Source organism: Protopterus annectens, chromosome 13.part0, assembly GCF_019279795.1.
Source record: "Protopterus annectens isolate FY-2018-M chromosome 13.part0, PAN1.0, whole genome shotgun sequence".
In the NCBI taxonomy this organism is placed as follows: domain Eukaryota; kingdom Metazoa; phylum Chordata; order Ceratodontiformes; family Protopteridae; genus Protopterus; species Protopterus annectens.
The window spans coordinates 611,500,326-611,519,578 of NC_056747.1; the positions used below are offsets into that span (position 1 = coordinate 611,500,326).

At 44.1% G+C, this 19,253-nt stretch overlaps 1 protein-coding gene across 2 annotated transcripts in view; it reads left to right on the top strand.

Moving 5' to 3' along the window:
- The window catches only part of TRIM37 (tripartite motif containing 37), a 2,575,817-nt gene that overhangs the window by 1,827,231 nt on the left and 729,333 nt on the right, over positions 1-19,253 (top strand). For both annotated transcript variants that reach the window (XM_044054277.1, XM_044054276.1), the window contains exon 20: positions 12,954-13,268. In XM_044054277.1, coding sequence (XP_043910212.1) covers positions 12,954-13,268 — 315 coding nt within the window. The remainder of the gene's footprint in view (positions 1-12,953; positions 13,269-19,253) is intronic.

Consider the following 19,253-nt stretch of genomic DNA (forward strand, 5'->3'; position numbering starts at 1 on the left):
CCACCCTGGTCCAGTCCAATTATCAACATATTAGATAACAAAAGGAAGGAAACCAAGGCCAAAATTGGGAAGTGCAATTCCCACCAAGGCAAAAAAAAAAAAAAAAAGAAAGAAAAAATTCTCATCAAACTAAATAAGTAATTCAGGTGTCTTTAAGTCCACCAAAGCTAAATTTGAGTTAGTGATAACCTTGTAGGCTAAGAACAACCACAAGACTTTCTTTAGGTATGTCTGCAACATCAAAGGTAGTGCATAAAAGTGTGCTGAATTAATTGTAAACAGAGCCACCTATATGGAGCCAGAGGATATAACAAACCCTACTGGCTGATAAATTTAGTCATCCCCTTCACCTCCCATGACATACCTTCAACCATAAACTCCCATGGCTATCACTACTGAATAATGGCTATCACTAGTGAATAGGCCGTTAATGTGCTCTCCAAAGCCAAACAATACTGTATCTTACAGGACCAGGTAATGACCCAGATTGCCTCTTGAATAAAATAAAATATGACATGTCGGGCTTTTTAAAATTGTTGGTCAACTTTAGCCTCCATACTGACTTCATGCCAAATGAATTAAGGGCTGCAACCATTATCCTGCTGCACAAGGAAGGGACATCTACCAACATGGGTAATTACAGACCAGTAAGTCTAAGTAGTCGTGTATGTAAAGCTGTGGAAGAATTTGTCAAGGGCATTATAAACAAAATAAATAGGAAATCTACAGACACTGGATCTAACACAGTTTGAGTTTGTCAAGGGCAGATTGTGCCTGCTTCACCTGCTGGACTATTTTTGAGAAAGTCACCAAAACTGTGAAAGAGGGCAAATTCATATGCACTTCCTATCTTGACCTCGCCAAAGCATTCAACACTCTTCCCTATTTGAGCATTGTTGACAAACTAGTATAACTGAATAAATTCCTACATCATCACCCATTGGATAGCCAGATGGCTCACAGATAGGGCACAGGAAGTCAGGATAGAGGACTCTAACTCCACAAAGACCAGTCGCTGGCTGAATCCATCAAAACTAGTTGCTGGGGCTGACATTTTTTGGCATCTACTTTTCAGAAGTCATAGCTAACGTTAAAAGCCACTGGCTGACCACATTTGCTGGCGACTTCCATTTTGATGTGATTATAGAATCCCCTAAAGGCACTAATAGCCTCCAAGAGGTCTTGTTGCAATAACTTATGCAAGAATCATGGTCTAAAACTTAATGCTAAAAAAATACATGATAGTATATTTTGGAAAGTTGGCAACCCCTGGGAACTACTACATAGATGATATACCCCCTAAAAGTAGACCCAGTGGTTAGGAACTTGAGAGCATATGTGGGCAGTGTCTTGGCCTTCCACCATCATGTATCTAAAGTTGTAAGGAAATCATTCTGTATTGTGCAATTCATTAGCAAGGGTATGGCATCTAGGTCCAAAGATGTCATTACCTCACTGCACTCAGCCTTCAGTAGACCAGTCATTGAACACAGTAATCTATTTGGTATGTACATTACCAGGCATGTGCAACAATTGGAATGCCCACTGAGGTTCCTTACAAAAAAAATAATAGAAGGTATAAAGCACATGGAATATGCAGACCACCCCAAAGCATTATGTTTATATTTTTTCTCCTACAGACTGCTAAGAGGTGATCTATGTATGACTTGTAAGGCACCATTTGATCCAGTACTGTGTGACTTCCACATGTGCAATATAAATAGACCATGTTAGAAGGACAGGAATAGGCTTTTTTTTAGGTATGTCTACAATTCCCCCTGCTCTGGAACAAGCTTCCCATCCACGTGAAGCAGAGTTTGTCACTCACCATACTCCCGTGCAACTGGGGCCAAGACCTAGATTCAGATAAAGATCCTTCTTGCTTTTCCTACCTCAAGAGTGGTGGGACCAGGCCCTACTACCCCAATATTGGTTTCTTTTTTCTTTTTCTCCAGTCTGTGCTTCATAGCAGGTGGCTTTGGATCTAGGTTTATCCCACTTGCCCCCCTTGCCGGAGCCGACAACCTAGGTATGGTCAACTCCAACAATTTCTTTGACCCAATTGACTGTGACAACATCAGAAATGAGTGGGTCTCAGAGCTGTAAAGTCTGCTTCAGGGTCAACTCAGAAGTTGCCTTGGTCTTCCTTGCCTCTTGGAGCCTTGTCCCTCGACAGCTTGATGCTAGCATCTGCTTTGGATCCAAGGTGGTCTTTGTCTCAGGAGGAGCATCTTTTGAGACCTTGGACATGAGAAGATACTTTTTGCGACTGGCTTCAACATTGGCATTTAAGTCCTTTGAGAAGACCCTCCCCCATTTGAAAAAGCAGGTGACTCGTACATTCTTGGAAACGTCCAGAATTTCTGCAGTTTCAGAGTCATCCTCACTTATCCATGGGACAGCCAGCACCAACTAGCTACAAGCAAACCATCAGGTTCAGAATTCCCCTACTGCTTCCAATTCTTTCCCAGCAACTCCCCTTGTGGAGGAGCATAGGAAGCATAGATGTAGAAGGAGACATCTGAATTCTTCACAGGAGTCCCTCACAGAAGACACAAATCTTAATGATGTGGAAGGATCCCCCAGATTTCCTCTCAAAGATGTATCCTTTGGAGAGCTGCTGGCATTTTTCAGGCAGAGGGGAGTTTGGCCCACTGATGTACCTTCCCAGGAGGAGTCAGTGTTACTCGAGGCTTTTGATGCAAGCTCATCTGCATCCTGGGTGGTTTCCCCTGCAGACATCTTGGTCGACTTGGTGTCCTAGCGGTTGTGGAACAAGACTGATGCAGTGGAACTCATTCCATGTAAGCTGGATAAGATCTTGGTCTTTCCTAGGGACTGGGCACACTGGGGTAAGGGGCCCATAGTGGATGCTATTATGTTGCTGGTGGCCACTAAGAGAAAACTCTGAGGCGAGTCCTTCTGTTCATCCCAAAAGCAAGGAGTCTAGGGCTCTGGACATATTTCCAAAGCAAATGTATGTTTCAGCAACCTTTGCTATTCGAGCAAGCTTCTCTAGACTGTAAAGGGGTTTGAAAAGGGAGTTGTCAAAATCACTTTCAGGTGCCACAACAGTTAAGTGTCACAGGGCAGAAGATACACAACTGGCCACTATATAGTCCATTGCTAATGTGTCCATGTGTCTGTTATCGAATATGGCAGCATGATGAGAGCAGCAGGTACTGACCTTATCTTTCACTGCCTACCTGGATGTTTCTGTTTTCATGATTACCCCATTTGATGAGTCCAGTTAGCTCAGACCCGAGGTCAAGTGCATCCTAACAAGAAAGTGAGCGGGATGGCAAAACCCTGTCTGCCATCAGACTGTGTTTCTCTGCACCTCAGAGGCCCTTTTTCACATAACCAGAAGGGTGAGAAACACTTGTAACTCTAAAAGTCCCAGAGGATTGCCCAGGACACTCCTGGTGACAGGGCTCCCTGGGGCAACTTTAATGGTTGTCACCCAGGATGTAGAGGCAGACTGCAAAACCAAGGATCCTTTCACTGGACCGTTCCTTCCAAATTACTTGACTATCATGTTCTTTAGCTAGTCAAACATGCTTCTCTCTCCACCCTATCACGTGGTAAGTCATCATCTACAGCTCTTGAGTGTTGATAGTGATAACCGGATGCTGTCGTATCCCTTTTGCATTTTCCCCAAAATTGGATTGCAAGACCCTTCCATACTTTCCACAGTGGCATCTAAGGGCAACAGTGCAAGAAATTTCAAAGTGACTAATTAAGCAAGTTATCTAGGAGGTCCCACTAGACCAAAGGATCTGTAGTGTACTTCAGGTTCTCTTTAGTACCAAAAAAGAATGGGGACAAAAAGCCAGTCAGTTGATCCTGTTTGTCACACACACATCTTTCAGAATTGTCACAGTACAGTTCATATTGACTCTTCTGAGAAAGGATGATTGGATGTGCTCATAGATCTCCAGGATGCATACTATCAGATCAAGATATCACAGCAGTTTTGAAGGTTCTTGCACTTCTGGCTGGGAGTCTGTTGTTTCCAGTTCAGAGTACTGCCCTTTGATCTCACAAAAGCCCCCCCAAGTGTTCAAATACAAGGCAGTTGTAATACTGCAGCTGAGGCTGCAGCAGTTCCAGTAGTTACCTTATTTGGGCATCTGGCTAATTATGGCCACCACAGCAGATTTGCTGGTCCAAGCAAGAGACTCCTTACTGTAGCTTTGCATGTTCTTGGGAATCGCAGTGAACTTTGAAAAATCAAGACTGGAACCATTTCAGATGCTAGAATTCTTAGGGTACCACCTGGGCACTACCTCTCAGATAGCCAGATAACCTCTACCTATCAGACTCATCTCTATATCTTCAAGCCTTACAGGTGTTATGTCATCAGACCCCTCCAGCTCACTTGATCCTGTGCCTGTTAAGGTCCATGGCAGTAGCTGTCATTGTAGTCCCACACACAATATTTTACATGAGGGTGCCTCAGTGGCCACTCTTCGTCCAGTGGTTCATAATGCATCAGCGAATGAACCATCCCATCAAAATCCCCAGGATTTACAGGCAACATCATCTATGGTGGTTAACTTCTCCTCTTACTTTCTTAGGATGGCCGTTTGTATTTACCTTTTCAAGAGCCACTGTGACTACGGACACCTCCCTTCTAGGGTGGTGGGTGGGCATTTTCAAAGACAGGACATTTCAAGTTACGTAGTCCCTACCTGAGAATCAGTCTTCACATCAGTGTCCTACAAATGCGAGCAGTCCTCCTTGCATTGCAGGTTTTTCAGGATTGCCTCCTTATGGGTGTGATTGAGGTACTGTCAGACAGTGTCTGTGGTCTGGTACTTCAACAAATGAGACAGACACATTCTTACCCATTTTGTCAGGAAGACCTGATGTTTTGCCATTCAAGTCCAATATTCTAGTAGACCTAACTAAGCAGGTCTATCCTTTTACCTGACAAGTACTCCCTCAGTCAGTGAGTGGTGAACAATATTTTCAGCAGTGGGGCTAGTCCTGTTGAGATCTGTTTGCAGCCTGAACCAATACCAAATACAGCAGCTTCCTTTCCCTGATCCATTAAGAGGAGAGTCTTCGAGGGATGCTGTGGTGCAGACTTGACTCTCTGGTTTCCTGTATGCTTACCATCTAAGTCTTTTCCTAGTCCAATTTCTGCAGAAGGCAGCCTGGTGCAAGGCAGAACTAATTCTCATTGTCCCCTTTTGCCCTTGACAGGTTGGGTTCCCCTTTCTATAACCTCATCTAGTGAACCTGCCCTGGGTCCTGGATCCATCCCTGTGGCAAGCCTCACCCAGATATGAAGTCCCTCAGTCTGACTAGTTAGTTCCTCCACTTCCAGTGATGACCAGAAATTCCAGACTCTCTTCCAGAGTTATTCAGATTCTAACTTCTTCCCAGAAGAGCTTCCACTAGGAAAGCCTACAATGGTAAGTGGAAGAGGTTTTCTGTTTTGGCCAATTCTGAAGGTTTAGATCCATTTTCAGCACCTTTACCTTCTGTTGTAGACTTTCTGGCAATCCTCTTTCATTTGGGGGCTAGCTGTTTTGTGATTAAAGATCAGTTAGCAGCCTTTTCCAACTTTCACATGGAACAGCATATGCTCTGTGCTTTCCTCAGGCTTTCAAAAATGTTCTTTAGGGGCACTTTTCTGTTACAATCCCCCTTTGAAGGGATCGTGTGCCACCATGGGACATCACTATTTTGCTACGTAGTCTTATAAATACACTATATGAACCTCCATCTACAACCATTTTGAAATTTCTGTCTTAGAAAACCTTGTTATTGGTAACTGTGACTTTCAACTAGGAGAATTTCAGAGTTGCAGGCCTTCTCACGTAAACCTCCATATTTGATCTTTCCTTCCCAAGCATACTCCCAAATCTTCTTTGAACCAAGCTATCCATTTGCCAGTCATTTTCCCAAATTTCTCCAGTAAGGGTGAATAATCTGCTTCACTTGTTAGACTTTCCCATCAGTTACATTGTTTTTATTTGCACCATACAAAACACTCTAGGAAATATGATACATTTTGTATCCTTCTGTAAGGCAAAACTTTGTTCCAGTGCATCTAAGGTTACTCTGTCCAGGTGGCTGTCTTGACTGTATTACCTTTGATTATAGATCCAAGGGGGTGATCTTTGTCCTCTAAGCTGGCCACATAGTCTACAGTGCATACATTTGTCTCTCATTACAAGCTTGACCTGCAGTCCAGGTCCAGGGTGTGCTTTGGGTCCACCATTCTCCAAAATATCCTTCCATGATGCCTCCTGGGGTTGAATTTTCTGGGAAATCTGTCCCCCTGTTGAGGTGGACAAAAAAGACATCAGTTACGAATGTTATGTATGGTAAAACTAGTTCAGTATTGTCTTCTTCTGTCTGTCTCAACATTCCCACCTGACGTCCCCATCCAAATTGTCACTGTTCTATGACTCCTGTTAGACCACACTGACCCTATCCAGTGCCTTGGTTGATTGAAATTGTAGACTGCTGCTTGTGGTTACAGTGATATGCTTAGGCATGAGAGTTTCCTTCTTTAGGGTTCTGGTTATGCCCAGAGTTTCTCTCCTCCCTTTTGTTATGCTTTTTTGGAAGAAATTCTCTTATTTTATTCTTCATAGGAATATATATTTTAAATCTTATGTCTGATGGTCTCTCTCTGTCTTCTAACACAGAATGTTAGATTTATAACGTATTTAATACTTGCCATCTTCTGTTTTCTTTTTATAACTCTGGAGACTTTGTTCCTTAGCCTTGTTTCTTAGTAGTTGCTTTTTGGGGTTGTTTGTCTAATGCAACATTGATTTTTTAGCTGGACAGTTTTATTTAGGCACAGTTACAGTCCTGAGTCTTTAACTGGGCAGTTTTTGCTAGGCAGAACTACTTACTGACTTGCAAAGAGTAACTTTGGTCAGATTAAGTGGCTTGCTCAAATTTGCATAGTGGAGTAGGTAATTTTCCTACTTAGCATGCAGATGGCTCATTAAATTAGTCAGTATGCCATACTGCTAAAGTTTTTTTATTGTTTGTGTCCATTTAAAAGAAGTATTGATGTCCTTCCTTATCACTGCTGCAGTATTCCTTACTCATGGGAAAACCTGCCAAGGTTAGCCTAAGGTCCAGCTGGTGCAAGAAGTGAAATACATATGTAATGAATCAATACTTAAACCTCAGATTTCTGCCGTCAGTCCAAATGCAACTTCTGAATTTAGTCTGTACGCTGTCCTCCATGTTGGTTCTTCTCCTGATCCTGTTACAGATAAGTACCCTGTTGGGGTTCCTTTCTTTCCTTTTTTTCCTTGTAGTTTGTTTTCTTGTCATCCAGGAATGGGAAATGAGTGTGTGAGGCAGTTTCCCCACAAGGACAGACACGAGAAGTCTTTTTTGTTTGGAAGCTATGCATGACCATACTCTCTGTGATATCTGTTAGGCATTTGTCCCAATACAGTCTGCAGCCATTTATGTTCTCGTTTTGTTAATCTGGAGAATCAGTGTCTGAAGTTATTGACCCAGGGTACCATGGCCAAAATCCACCCACCCCAAAGTTCATCTGCTTCTTAAGAAAAATGTTGAGAGATCATTTTGCATCTACTGGCTTGTGTTATTGCCAGTTCGTTCTGGCGCGACCCTGTTACAGGCCAGCACAGAAGTGGCTACTTGCATGTCTGCTGAGGCTTTGTGTTCATCTGGCACAGATGCTGAGGAGGAACCATGGCTGATTATATCTGAAGAAGAGCTTAGGGGGATTCCCAGAATTTTATCAGGAAAGAGTTGCCTGGTACTCTCATTGAGTCAAGGCAGATCTCTGAGCCTCCTAGATTTGTCAAGGCAGATATTCCCCTAAAAAAGAAACAGAAAGCAAAACATGTGACTACTGTAGCTAAGGATTCTCAGAGTGGCAGGACTTTTGTCAAGGACTGTTTAATGTGCTAATGGCATTGAAACCTCCACAACGATTGTCCCTGCTGCTGCTATTCCTTGGTCATCCTCCCCATGTAACAAGCCTAGGGATTCTGAATCTTGTGATGAGAATTTGGACTCTGGTGAAGAATCCTTAGCATACTCCTCAAAATTACACTCTCCTTTGGCCTTGGGACCTGATGAAGAGGATTCTTAGTAGTGAGAGTAGGGAACAGGTGGAGAAGACCCTGGAGAGGTGGAGATATGCTCTAGAGAGAAGAGGAATGAAGGTCAGCAGGACTAAGACAGAATATATGTGTGTGTGAATGAGAGGGAGGACAGAGGAATGGTGAGGATGCAGGGAGTAGAGGTGGCGAAGGTGGATGAGTTTAAGTACTTGGGATCAACAGTTCAGAGTAATGGTGAATGTGGAAGAGAGGTGAAGAAGAAAGTACAGGCAGGATGGAGTGGGTGGAGAAGAGTGTCAGATGAGTACCAGTAAGAGTGAAAGGGAAGGTCTGCAAGAGGGTAGTGAGACCAACTATGTTATATGGGTTGGAGACAGTGGCATTGACAAAAAGGCAGGAGTCAGAGCTTGACGTGGCAGAGTTGAAGATGTTAAGATTTGCACTAGAAGTGACAAGGATGGTCAGGATTAGGAATAAGTATATTAGAGGGTCAGTCCAGGCTGGTAGGTTTGGAGACAAAGCCAGAGAGGCAAGATTACATTGGTTTGGACATGTGCTGAGGAGGGATGCAGAGTATATTGGGAAAAAGATGCTAAGGATGAAGCTGCCAGCTAACATGAAAAGAGGAAGGCCTAAGATAAGGTTTATGGATATGGTGAGGGAGGACATGCAGGTGGTTAATGTGACAGAGGAAGATGCAGAGGACAGGAAGAAATGGTAACAGTTGATCTGCTGTGGCGACCTCTAACGGGAGCAGCCGAAAGAAGAAGATCCTTTGGGGATGCAGTGGTCTGTATGATGGACCACTTTAAACAGGATTAGGATAGATAGGATCGCAAGTGTAAGAGGTTCAAAAGAGGTATTATGAACTTTTACAAATGGACTCACCCAGACCCTCTGCAGTCCCTCCAGTCTTAGCTGCCTTGCTGGACACATCTTTAACAGCTTCTCAGTCTCCTGACGCTGAGGATCTTGATTACTTATATAAAAGCTTGTCATCTGATCCTGCTGTTGTCTCCATGTCAATAGATGAACCAAACAAACTGCTTTCCTCTTCCAAGCTTCTGCTTCTACCAAGGATGGCCTGTTATGGAAAGAAATGGGGGAAAAGTGTATACATCTGATACTTTGGCTTTTAGAGCCATTAGTTATCAGACACACATGACTAGGTATGTCTTGGCTCTTCTATCTCAGCAGGGGGGGGGGTTGTTGAATGGCATGCCTGTTTACAACAGTAAGAATTCTGCTTTCTCTCTACTGAGTTCTGCCTTTCAGGTAACTTGCCATTAAATACAGTTAAGATGCAGCTGATGTCTCCTGTAGGACAGCAGCATCAAGCTTTGTCATGAGAAGATATATTCCTGGTTATACCAGCAGGCTTTGCCTGAGCATATTGAAGCCAAACTTTTAGATTCTCCCTTAGATAATCAGAATCTTTTTGGCAGTACTGTTGCAGAATTGTTTAAAATCCTGCAGAATAAGGTCAAGGTTATACAAGGCCTCAAACTATTTTTTGTTTCTCCTATACGTAACTACTGGAGAAACTATCCTTTAAAGTCTTCCTTTGCCCCCAGGCAGCCTAAACAACCTGTTAGGGGTAAGAGGGTTTCTAAGTGAATTTTCCCAGTTAAACCCACTCAGAGTTCTAGACGCCAAAACCTTCTTTTCCTAATAAATCTGCCTGTATCCTGATATACAGCCTCTCCTCCCCCTCAGACAGATTCTTCTGTCTCTCAGGCTAATCCTTTCCTTTCCTGTTTGGAAAATGACAACCACAGATGTATGGGTTCTCTCTATCATCCAGTGAGATTATTTTATGGCTTGGAAGTCCCTTCCTCCATTTTCTGGTCTGCTTGCTATCTTCCTCCTTTTCCTTTTGTCCTGTGGAATCTGATGGAACAGGGAGAAATATAACCTGTTCTCCTGTCTCAGAAGGGAACAGGTTTCTATTCCAGATGGATGCCCATTCTAGACCTGCCCTTTCTCAAGGTTCTTTGCTTCAGGATATTTTCTCTTCAGACCCTTTTTCCTCTATTGCTTCCCCAAGATTTTCTAGTTTCTTTGGATTAGAATGACACTTACTTCAATATTATTATTCACATTCTATCAGGAATTGTTTACATTTCTGTGTTTCTTCTTCTTCTTATCAGTTGTCTTTTTTTGCTTTTTAGACTTTCTACAGCTCCCAGCATATTTACAAAATATCTGGCCCCTGTGGTAGCTTTCTGCAGATTTTAAGGAATCCAAATATTCTCTTATCTGGAATACCTTGTTGATTCAAGCCCTCTCCGCAGCTCCTGATTCACAATTTAAACTTCACTATGTTTCTCCTGCACGGTGTGGGGTTCACTCTCAATCTCAAAAAGTCAGAGTTGACTTCCTCGCAGTACCAGGTGTTTTTGGGTTGCAGGATTCAGACCATTCCAATGCTGACTTCTCTTCTGCCTCCCAAGGGTCTCAGTTTGACTGCATATTTCCAGTCACTTCTTCCTCTTCTAGTTCTTCTTGCAAGGGAATTCCTCTGAGCCCTGGTGTTCATGGCATCCACCATTCCCATGGTTCCTTTTGCCAAATTTCACATGAGAAAATTCCAGTGGTATCTCAAGACTGTTTAGCTCCAACACTGCCACCCTCTGGAGTTTCCAATTCCACTTTTACCCTGTCTCAGATTTGAACTCCTCTAGTGGAATTATGACCCTAAATTCAGGTTTGCCTATTCAGGTTCCTCTTCCTGCTCAAGAACTGTACATGAATGCTTCCAACTATCCAAAAGCCCATGGTCTTTGATCTCATTAAAAGATGTCAGACCACATCAGTATATAAAAGGTGACTGCTCTAATCCTAGCTCTTCAGGCCTTTCACTTCTGTCTGGGTTCCAGGTCCTGTAAAGGTTTTTACAGATAATACCACAGCCATGTTGTTCACCAGCATTCAGGAGTCCACACAGTCTTACTTTCTTTGCAGGCTGACCCTTCAGGCTTGGGATTTTGCAACCCGCCATCCCGTGGTTCTTCAGGTAATTTACATGCCTTCACAACATAATCTAGTGGCAGACCCTGTGAGCAGGTCCAGGACATATCCTCACAAATGGATGCTTCACAGAGAGGTGTTTCTGGGTATTGTACATCACTGGGATATTCCTCATGTTGATATTGTTGCCTCTCCTCTGAACAGATGATTTCCTCTGTTCTCCTTCAGAGTTCAAAATTCAGTGGCTTGGAACGTGGACACCATGTCTTTTCCTTGGAAGGAGATGTTCCTGTATGCCTATCCTGTTCATCTTCCCAGGGTCTTGCACAACATCATGTAGAAGATACCCAAAATCTTGCTGGTGACTCCCTTTTGACCCAGACAGCACTGGTTCCTCCTCCTTTTTCACCTGGCCAGGGACATTCATCATAATTTAGCTCACAGAATGGATCTTCTTACACAAGATAAGAGGTCTCTTATTCACCCTTACTTGACCACACTTCAACTGACACTTTGGGTGACAGGGTATTGATCCATTTTAGATACCAATTTTCTGAGATGTGCTATGGGTTTTGCAGGAGGCCATAAAACTCACCACTAGAAAATCCTATGTGGCTAAGTGGAAGAATGTTTTTGTTTGATATCTGAAGTGTGACCCAGGACCCTTTTTCTGCTAAGGTCCCTGTGGTACTTTCTTACTTGTGTGAATTGCAAAATACTGGTTTGGCATATTCTTCTGTTCATTTATCATCCATTTTTCCTGTCTGCCTTTGAGTCCACTTTTTGCTTCTAGTTTAGACGTCAAATAATTCCTAAAAGGCATTCTTCATATCAGGCCCCCAAGAAAGATTATTCCTCCCCCTTGGGACCTTAATTTTGTTCTTGAAAAATTGACTCCATCCTCTTTTGCGCCTGCCTTTACTTCTTCCCTGTAACATTGTACTTGGAAGACTGTATTGTTGGTGGCTGTTACTTCTGCCAAGCGGGTTTCTAAACTCCAATCCTATTGGTGGTTCCTCCTTTTCTAGTTTTTCACAAGGACAAGGTGTCTCTTCATAACGATCCTTCTTTTATGCCCAAGGTAATGATTTGCCCTTGAATCAGTCTATTCATCTTCCCTCCTTTGTTCCTTTTCCATAGTCTGCAAGTGAGACGGTACTTCACACCTTGGATTTAGATAGACAGTTCAGATATTACTTGAATAAGACAAATGCATCTAAAAATCTGAGCAACATTTTGTTTCCATACATCATATACGTATCTTATGCTTTGCACACAGGACATCTGATCTACGAAACCAGGAAGGTGTAAGTACTTTGGTATACTGGCCAGACATTAGGCTGTCTTCTGCAGGTTATCCCATGAGTAAAGAATACGGCAACAGTGAGAAATAGGACATCTACTGGTATGGTAAAATATTACAAAACTGTACTTTCTTCACAGAATTCTGTTATTCATACCTTACTTAACATGCCAGTTTCACTGTATTTTCAAGATGTAAGGAAGTTTGATTAATGTCTTAATGTTAAAATGTAGAAGATAAAGTAGTCTCAACAGTGGATGAAGACACAAATGGCAGCTGTATACCACTCCAAGATTTTTCAACAGTCTGACATGTATTTTTGAGAAACTAGTACACCTGAGCTGGCTGATTGGTGGTGTTACAGTATTATGTCGCACTGCAAATTCTCTAAACTTCTTTGTATGCCTTTTGTCCCCATTGTATAATTTTAGTACTTAAATCATGTCCTTCATTGCATTGGAAGGCTTTGTAATTATTCTGAATAGGCATATCATATTTATTTTGTCTCATTGTACTCTACAGGCATTCGAGTCTTCTGTTCACTGTTTTTGCCATTAGTTATGAACCATTCTCTTTTGTTTGTATCTAATTTTCCGCAGCTTCTCATTCCCGTAAGGACAGGGACCAGCGAAAGCAACAAGCTATGTGGCGCGTTCCTCCTGATACAAGAATTCTAAAAAAGCTAAAATCTCAGATGGCTGAAGTTCGAAGTAAAATGTCTGATATGAAACAACAGATTTCTGAAGTGCGGCAAAGCAGTGCTGCATCCTGTGGTGAGCCTGGTCCAAGTGCTGCTGGTTTCCCTGATCATAGCCCTACAGTAACATGCGGAGTAGAGAACTGCAGATTTTTACATGAACTGGGTGTGGAACTGCTTACAAAAGGAGCAGTAGCTAATGCTTATGCAAGAAATGGTAAGTAATGGTAGAAGTATGTTTTATTATTTTCATGTTTGTTTATTGTTTATGGATGCTACTTCCATTCTTTAACAGGCAGGATGTGTTAGAAGCTGTTACAGTTGCCTGTATATATTTATTACTTTGCTGATTCATTTAAATTATGCTTACACACTGTGATCTGCAGTTGACTGAACTGGATTTGGAATATGCTGATCTCCTAACTTCCCTCCCCCAACTTGAATGCATGGAATGCTCTATATTACATCAGGATGGTGATGCTAGAAACAGAGTCTCCTTTACTAAAGGATGCAACAGATAAAAAAACTGTTCAAAAAACAACTCGGAGAATACCTTTGTAACCACTGGTTATGCCCATGTAGTAACCCAGACTAATCTTACCACCACTTTCTCTGACCCCTACCTACATAACCATTTGCAATTTAATTCCAACTCTCTTCTTGCCTCAGACAGTAGATACACCTTTACTAATTTAGTATTTATAACATTTCATTCACATGATCTTCTTCTAATTGTGTACTTGCATAGCTTACAGCAGTAACTTGTTATCACATAAAAATATCTATATAGACTTTCTTTATATTTCTTATTACATGCTTCCCCAAAGTTGCTATGCTACTTCAGGATAAATGGTATGACTCACTGCTAAATACTGCTCCTTGAGCTGTTACATTTGTTTGTGTATTTTTTCTTCACCTCTCTTTCTTATTGCAAAATACACACATGAAGTAGCATAATAGGAGTTTTTCACTGTACACGGAAAAACAAATGCTTTTTGCAATTACAAAATAAGATACTCACTTTACATACATATATTCATATATTTTTCATTGTGAAATGGATAGGCAAGTGCAGTTAAGTATCTGCAGTTTAAATGTCAAATAGAATGTACTGAAATTGAATAATACCAGTTACTAGAGAGAAAGGTTTAGAGATATGTTAGAATTATGGTAAGATGTAATGCCATTTAACTATTGTAAAAATGGAGTTTTCAGGAGTAAAGTAAGTAGGTAGAATTTATTAAGGAGATTATAGTTTTTTGTTTGTATGCTTGTTTTATAAACAACATTAGTATGCAGTGGAACATGAGACTGAGGTACAGAGATGAGATGGGAGAAAGGATGGACATATATGAGTTATAAGGAGTTTGCTAATGTAGCTCACACTGTTTCATTGTAGAATAGACTGTAGTTTTTCGTTACACCACAAGGAATATAAAAGACAATTTCTAAAGTGAAAGAGGAGACTGAGATACTAGCTGAAGGAGGGAAGACTGAAATAGGTAGGTGAATGGAAAAAGGGCCTTGCAGCGTGACTGGATTTTCTTTTCTGGTGCTTTGGGGACAGGGAAGTGAAGTAGCAGATTGTGTCTGACCTTTGCTGAAATCCTGGATGATGGTATTTTGTGGAATCAGGGGAGAAGTCTGAAGCCAGTAGTTCCACACCTGCATATGATAAAGCAAGAAAAGGAGTTCCTTTGGGCATAGTACAGAGAAGCCGTAGGTGATTACCAGAGTTCTGGCAGGTGATTCTTCTACTTTTCTCATCAGAGGAACCACGGTGCCTGGTCACTAGGATATTCTTGACAGAGTGGTGAGAGGCTCTGGCCGTCATTTTACATTTTTATAAGATTGTGGATCACACCCAAATGCTTTGTGGATTACAAATAACTGGGATCCATATGAGGTCCAACTTGGGCCCCATCATGCCGGAAGCAAGACTATAAGTAGTCAATGGCCAAGTGAACAGGGCATAATAGAGTGTTTCATAGTTGGTCTGTTTGGAATTTATCAAGGGGGTTGAGGGTGTTAGTACTGCTCAATGACATTGCATCTTCTCATATTTGTGTTGCTGCATTATAGATCTTCATTGTTCAATGACATTGCATTTTGCCTGTGTTAAGACTGCTGCCTTCAAGAATTTTGCTACTCACTAGCATTGCATTTTCTCTTATCTGTATTGTTGTATTATAACTCTTATTGCCTAATGACATTGCATTGTTTTTCCTGTGTTTGTATTGCTGCATTACAAAGTTTTACTGCTCATTGATATTGTCTTCTTTGTGCATGTTTGAATGTCAAGACCTTTTTCTGTTGAGTTCTGGGGAAGAGGGTGAATGTATGATCTGAAGTGGTTAACTTCATTTGGTCTGCAACCTGTGGATATCGGATCTGACAGCTTTACCTAGCTAAAGATCCAAGCTCCTAGCTCCTCCCCTACCCATAATCCCCTGCAACACATCCCCCATCCTCAGATCTAGTTTGCCGCGGCTTACAGCAGCTTCTAGAGACGAGCTCTTGGCGTGGGTGAGAGATTTCAAGTTTATAAAAAACTTTAAAATGGCTTTTTTCTTAGGATTTTCTGTGTTGTGTGTGCATGGTTTAGCCCCCTTTACCGTCTAGTATACTTAATTTAACTTTTTTGTGGTAAATTCTCTTCAAATTTATTTTTCACCCTCCCCCTAGTAGTGTGTGTGTGTGTGTAGTGTGATGGCTGAAGGGCCTAAAGCCATTTTTTCTAAATGCACTGAGTGTGGTCATAAGCTGTCCCCAGCCAATGGCCACACTCAGTACGTTATTTGTCTGGGGGTGGCCCACTTATCCACCAGCTGCCAGGTCTGTGCAGCTTTCAACCCCCGGGCCATCAGGTATAGGAGGAACAAGCTAATTCTGGCAGGATTGTTACCCCCAGATTCTTCTTCCTCCTCTCCCTCTAAGACACCGGTCGCGACTGCGGCTTCCATGCCTTCCGACCCCCCTCCCTTGTTGGGGACTCAAACTCCCTCTGTTTCTCAAGGTGAGGGGGACTCTTCTTCCTCTTCTAAGGAGAAGAGGAGAGACAAGGACTGGCATAGGCACAAAAGGCGGGCAGAGTCTCATCCCTTGGCTTCGCCAGCTAGGGTAACTAGTCCCACTAAGACGGTCTCTGGTTTTCCTCATTCTCGGCTCCACTCTCCTTGCTTTTCCCCGGAGCCGGAAGAGGAGTAACGGTCTCCCTCGAGGTCCTCTAGGCGGCCCTCCAGGCCCGCCTCGGCAACCTCCTCCAGATCCACCAGAAGCTTGACCGATGCTGATTTGGACCGGATGATGAGTCGTTTCTTGCAGGCTTAAATGCAGATGGGGGTGCTCCAAGCCCCCCCCTCCGGGGGGGGGGGAGCTCGGCCCCTTTCTTTACCCCGATCGCTCCTTCTCCGACCCGGTATTGGGTTTCAGAGTCTTCGGATCCATGCCATTTCGGACCCGGGGATCTGTTGGTGCCGACAGTCTTGGTTACTTCATCGCCGAATATGCCCTCGAGCGTGTTGGATCCTAGCTCTCGTGGGCCGAGAGCAGAGCGTCAGATCCGTGTGGGGAACGGTGTCTCTTGGAGCCAGGGGAGAGCGGTTCACCTTCGGCGTTTGATGTAGTGGAGAGGGTGCTGTCGAGGACTTCCAGATCCCCGGTCCGGGCTACGGATCCATCCATCACCCCTGCGCATTTGGGCCTGTCCTTCGTCATCCGGCCACAGGGACAGCCTGCATCGGCGCTCCAGTTGGTTCCCTTAGAGGAACAGGACCCCGTGGGTGAGCCCTCCTTGGATAGCCCCACCAAGGAGGTTCCTCACAAACGGAAGAGCAAAAGGAGGCACCTGGACTCCCCTGAGTCCCTCACAGAGGACACAGATTTGGAGGAGGGGGAAGGTTCTCCAAGGTCACCCCCTGAGGATGTCTCCTTTGGAGACATCATGGAAATGTTGTGAATCAGAGGTGGGTGGTCTGCCCAAAAACCTTCTTCAGATGAGTCTGTGTTTCTGGATGCATTTGATGCAGGCCCATCTACTTCTTGGGTGTGTCCCCCGGCTGACCCCCTGGTGGATTTAATTACCAACCAGGGCTTGGAAGGAGGCAGACACCGTGGAGCTGATTCCCAGAAGGCCAGACAACTTAGTCCCGCTTCTGATAGGATGGCTTGGTCTAAAGGTTCTCCTGTGGATGCCATGTTGGTGGCAGCTGCCACCAAGAAGGAACTAGTGCAGGAGAGTTCCTTGGTCCACCCTCCAGATAAGGAATCTCGGACGTTGGACCGCATTAGGAAGCGGATGTTTGCTTCAGCTACCTTCTCTGTGAGGGCGCTGAACTATATGGCACACATTATTAGACTCCAGCAAGACTTGATTAAGGAATACGTTGGAGCCCCCCCCCCCCCCCCGGAGTCCATGGCGACCGAGGACAAACGCATCTTCTCGACTCGCATGGCCACTCTGAAATCTATTACATCTATGCGGCTACTCTCCCATGCCATGAAGGGAGCGGCTAGAACCAGTGGAGTAGGCATCGCTCTGCGGCGCCATGCCTGGTTCTGCCTTTGCGATTCTGCGGAACCCTTCAAGGCGTCCTTTGCTAACGCACCCTTTGACAGGTCTACACTCTTTGGCAAGACCATCCGTGACGCGCTGGTCCAAAGCAAAAAGGACGGGAAGACGCTGTCTGCCATCGGGATCCGCTTCTCTGATCTCCAATGGTCCTTCTCCAGGAACCAGAGGGGACAAAGAAGATGTGGTTCCGGAAATCACAGCAGTCCCGTCCCGATTCCCCTGAGCAGGGTTTGCAAGGACTCCCTTCTCTGGTGGCTGCACTCTCAGGAGCTACTAGAGGGGAGACCGTTCGTCATGCCTCAGACCCAAGCCACGTTGACCACGGATGCTTCTCGCCTCGGGTGGGGGGGGATTGCTATGGGCAGAACTGTCCAAGGCACTTGGGCTCCCTCAGAGACCGTTCTGCATATCAATGTCCTGGAGATGAGGGCGGTGCTTTTGGCATTGCAAGCCCTACAAGACCTTCTTCCTCCCGGAACTATTGCAATTCAGTCAGACAACATGGCAGTAGTTTGGTACATCAACAAACAGGGAGGAACCAGATCTTATCCCCTTTGCTGAGAGGCCATGAGAGTTTGGGAATGGGCGATCTCCACCAACCGCTTTCTGGTAGCAACGCACATTCCGGGCCGGACCAACATCCTAGCGGACAAGCTAAGTCGCCTGATCCTCACACCATACAAGTGGTCTCTAAACCCGTTGGTAGCGAAACAGATCTTCCTCAAATGTGGTCTACCTTGCTGCGATCTTTTTGCTTCCCCGGCAAACACAAAGTGCAGCGAATATTTCGCTCTAATTCCCCCAGTAGGGGAGAGCCCCAGAGACGCTGTAGTTCATGCTTGGCCCCCCGGTCTCCTTTATGCTTATCCCCCGCTTCCGCTCATGACGAAGTTCCTGCAGAAAGCTCATCGGTTGGGGAGCAAGATAATCCTCATAGCCCCATTCTGGCCTCGCCAGATCTGGTTCCCTTACCTGCAGTCTCACAGTGTAGTTCCTCCTTGGATCTTAGATCCCATCCCAGATCTAATTTCTCACCCTGCGGGATTACAACCCCCAAACCTGGGCGACCTCAAGCTCATAGCTTGGTTGATCCAGTTCCACTGATAGCTAGGACTCCCGGTATCTCGTCACCAGTGAAAGCCATTCTGGTAGCAGCACACAAACCTTCTACCAGAAGGATCTATGATAGTAAATGGAAACACTTTTCCATTTGGGCCAAAGACAGGGACTTGGATCCCTTTACTGTTCCTATTCTGATGATTCTTGAATTTCTGTCCCATATCTTTCATCAGGGAGCCAGTGCATCTACGGTTAAAGTACAGTTGGCAGCCATATCTCACTTTCATGTGGGGGATGAGGTAGGATCGATCACTGGCTTCCACCAGAATTTGCAAGACCTTTTTAAAAGGCGCTTTCCTGTTAAAACTGCCAGTTAAGTCTGCGGTTCCACCATGGGACTTAACACTGGTCCTGCAGGCTTTGACGGGCCCTCCTTTCGAACTGGCCGCGTCATATCAGTTGAAATTTTTATCTTGAAAAACAGCCTTCCTGGTTGCAATAACTTCGGCCAGGAGAGTGTCTGAGCTTCAAGCCCTCTGTATGAAACCCCCTTTTCTAATTTTTCATAAG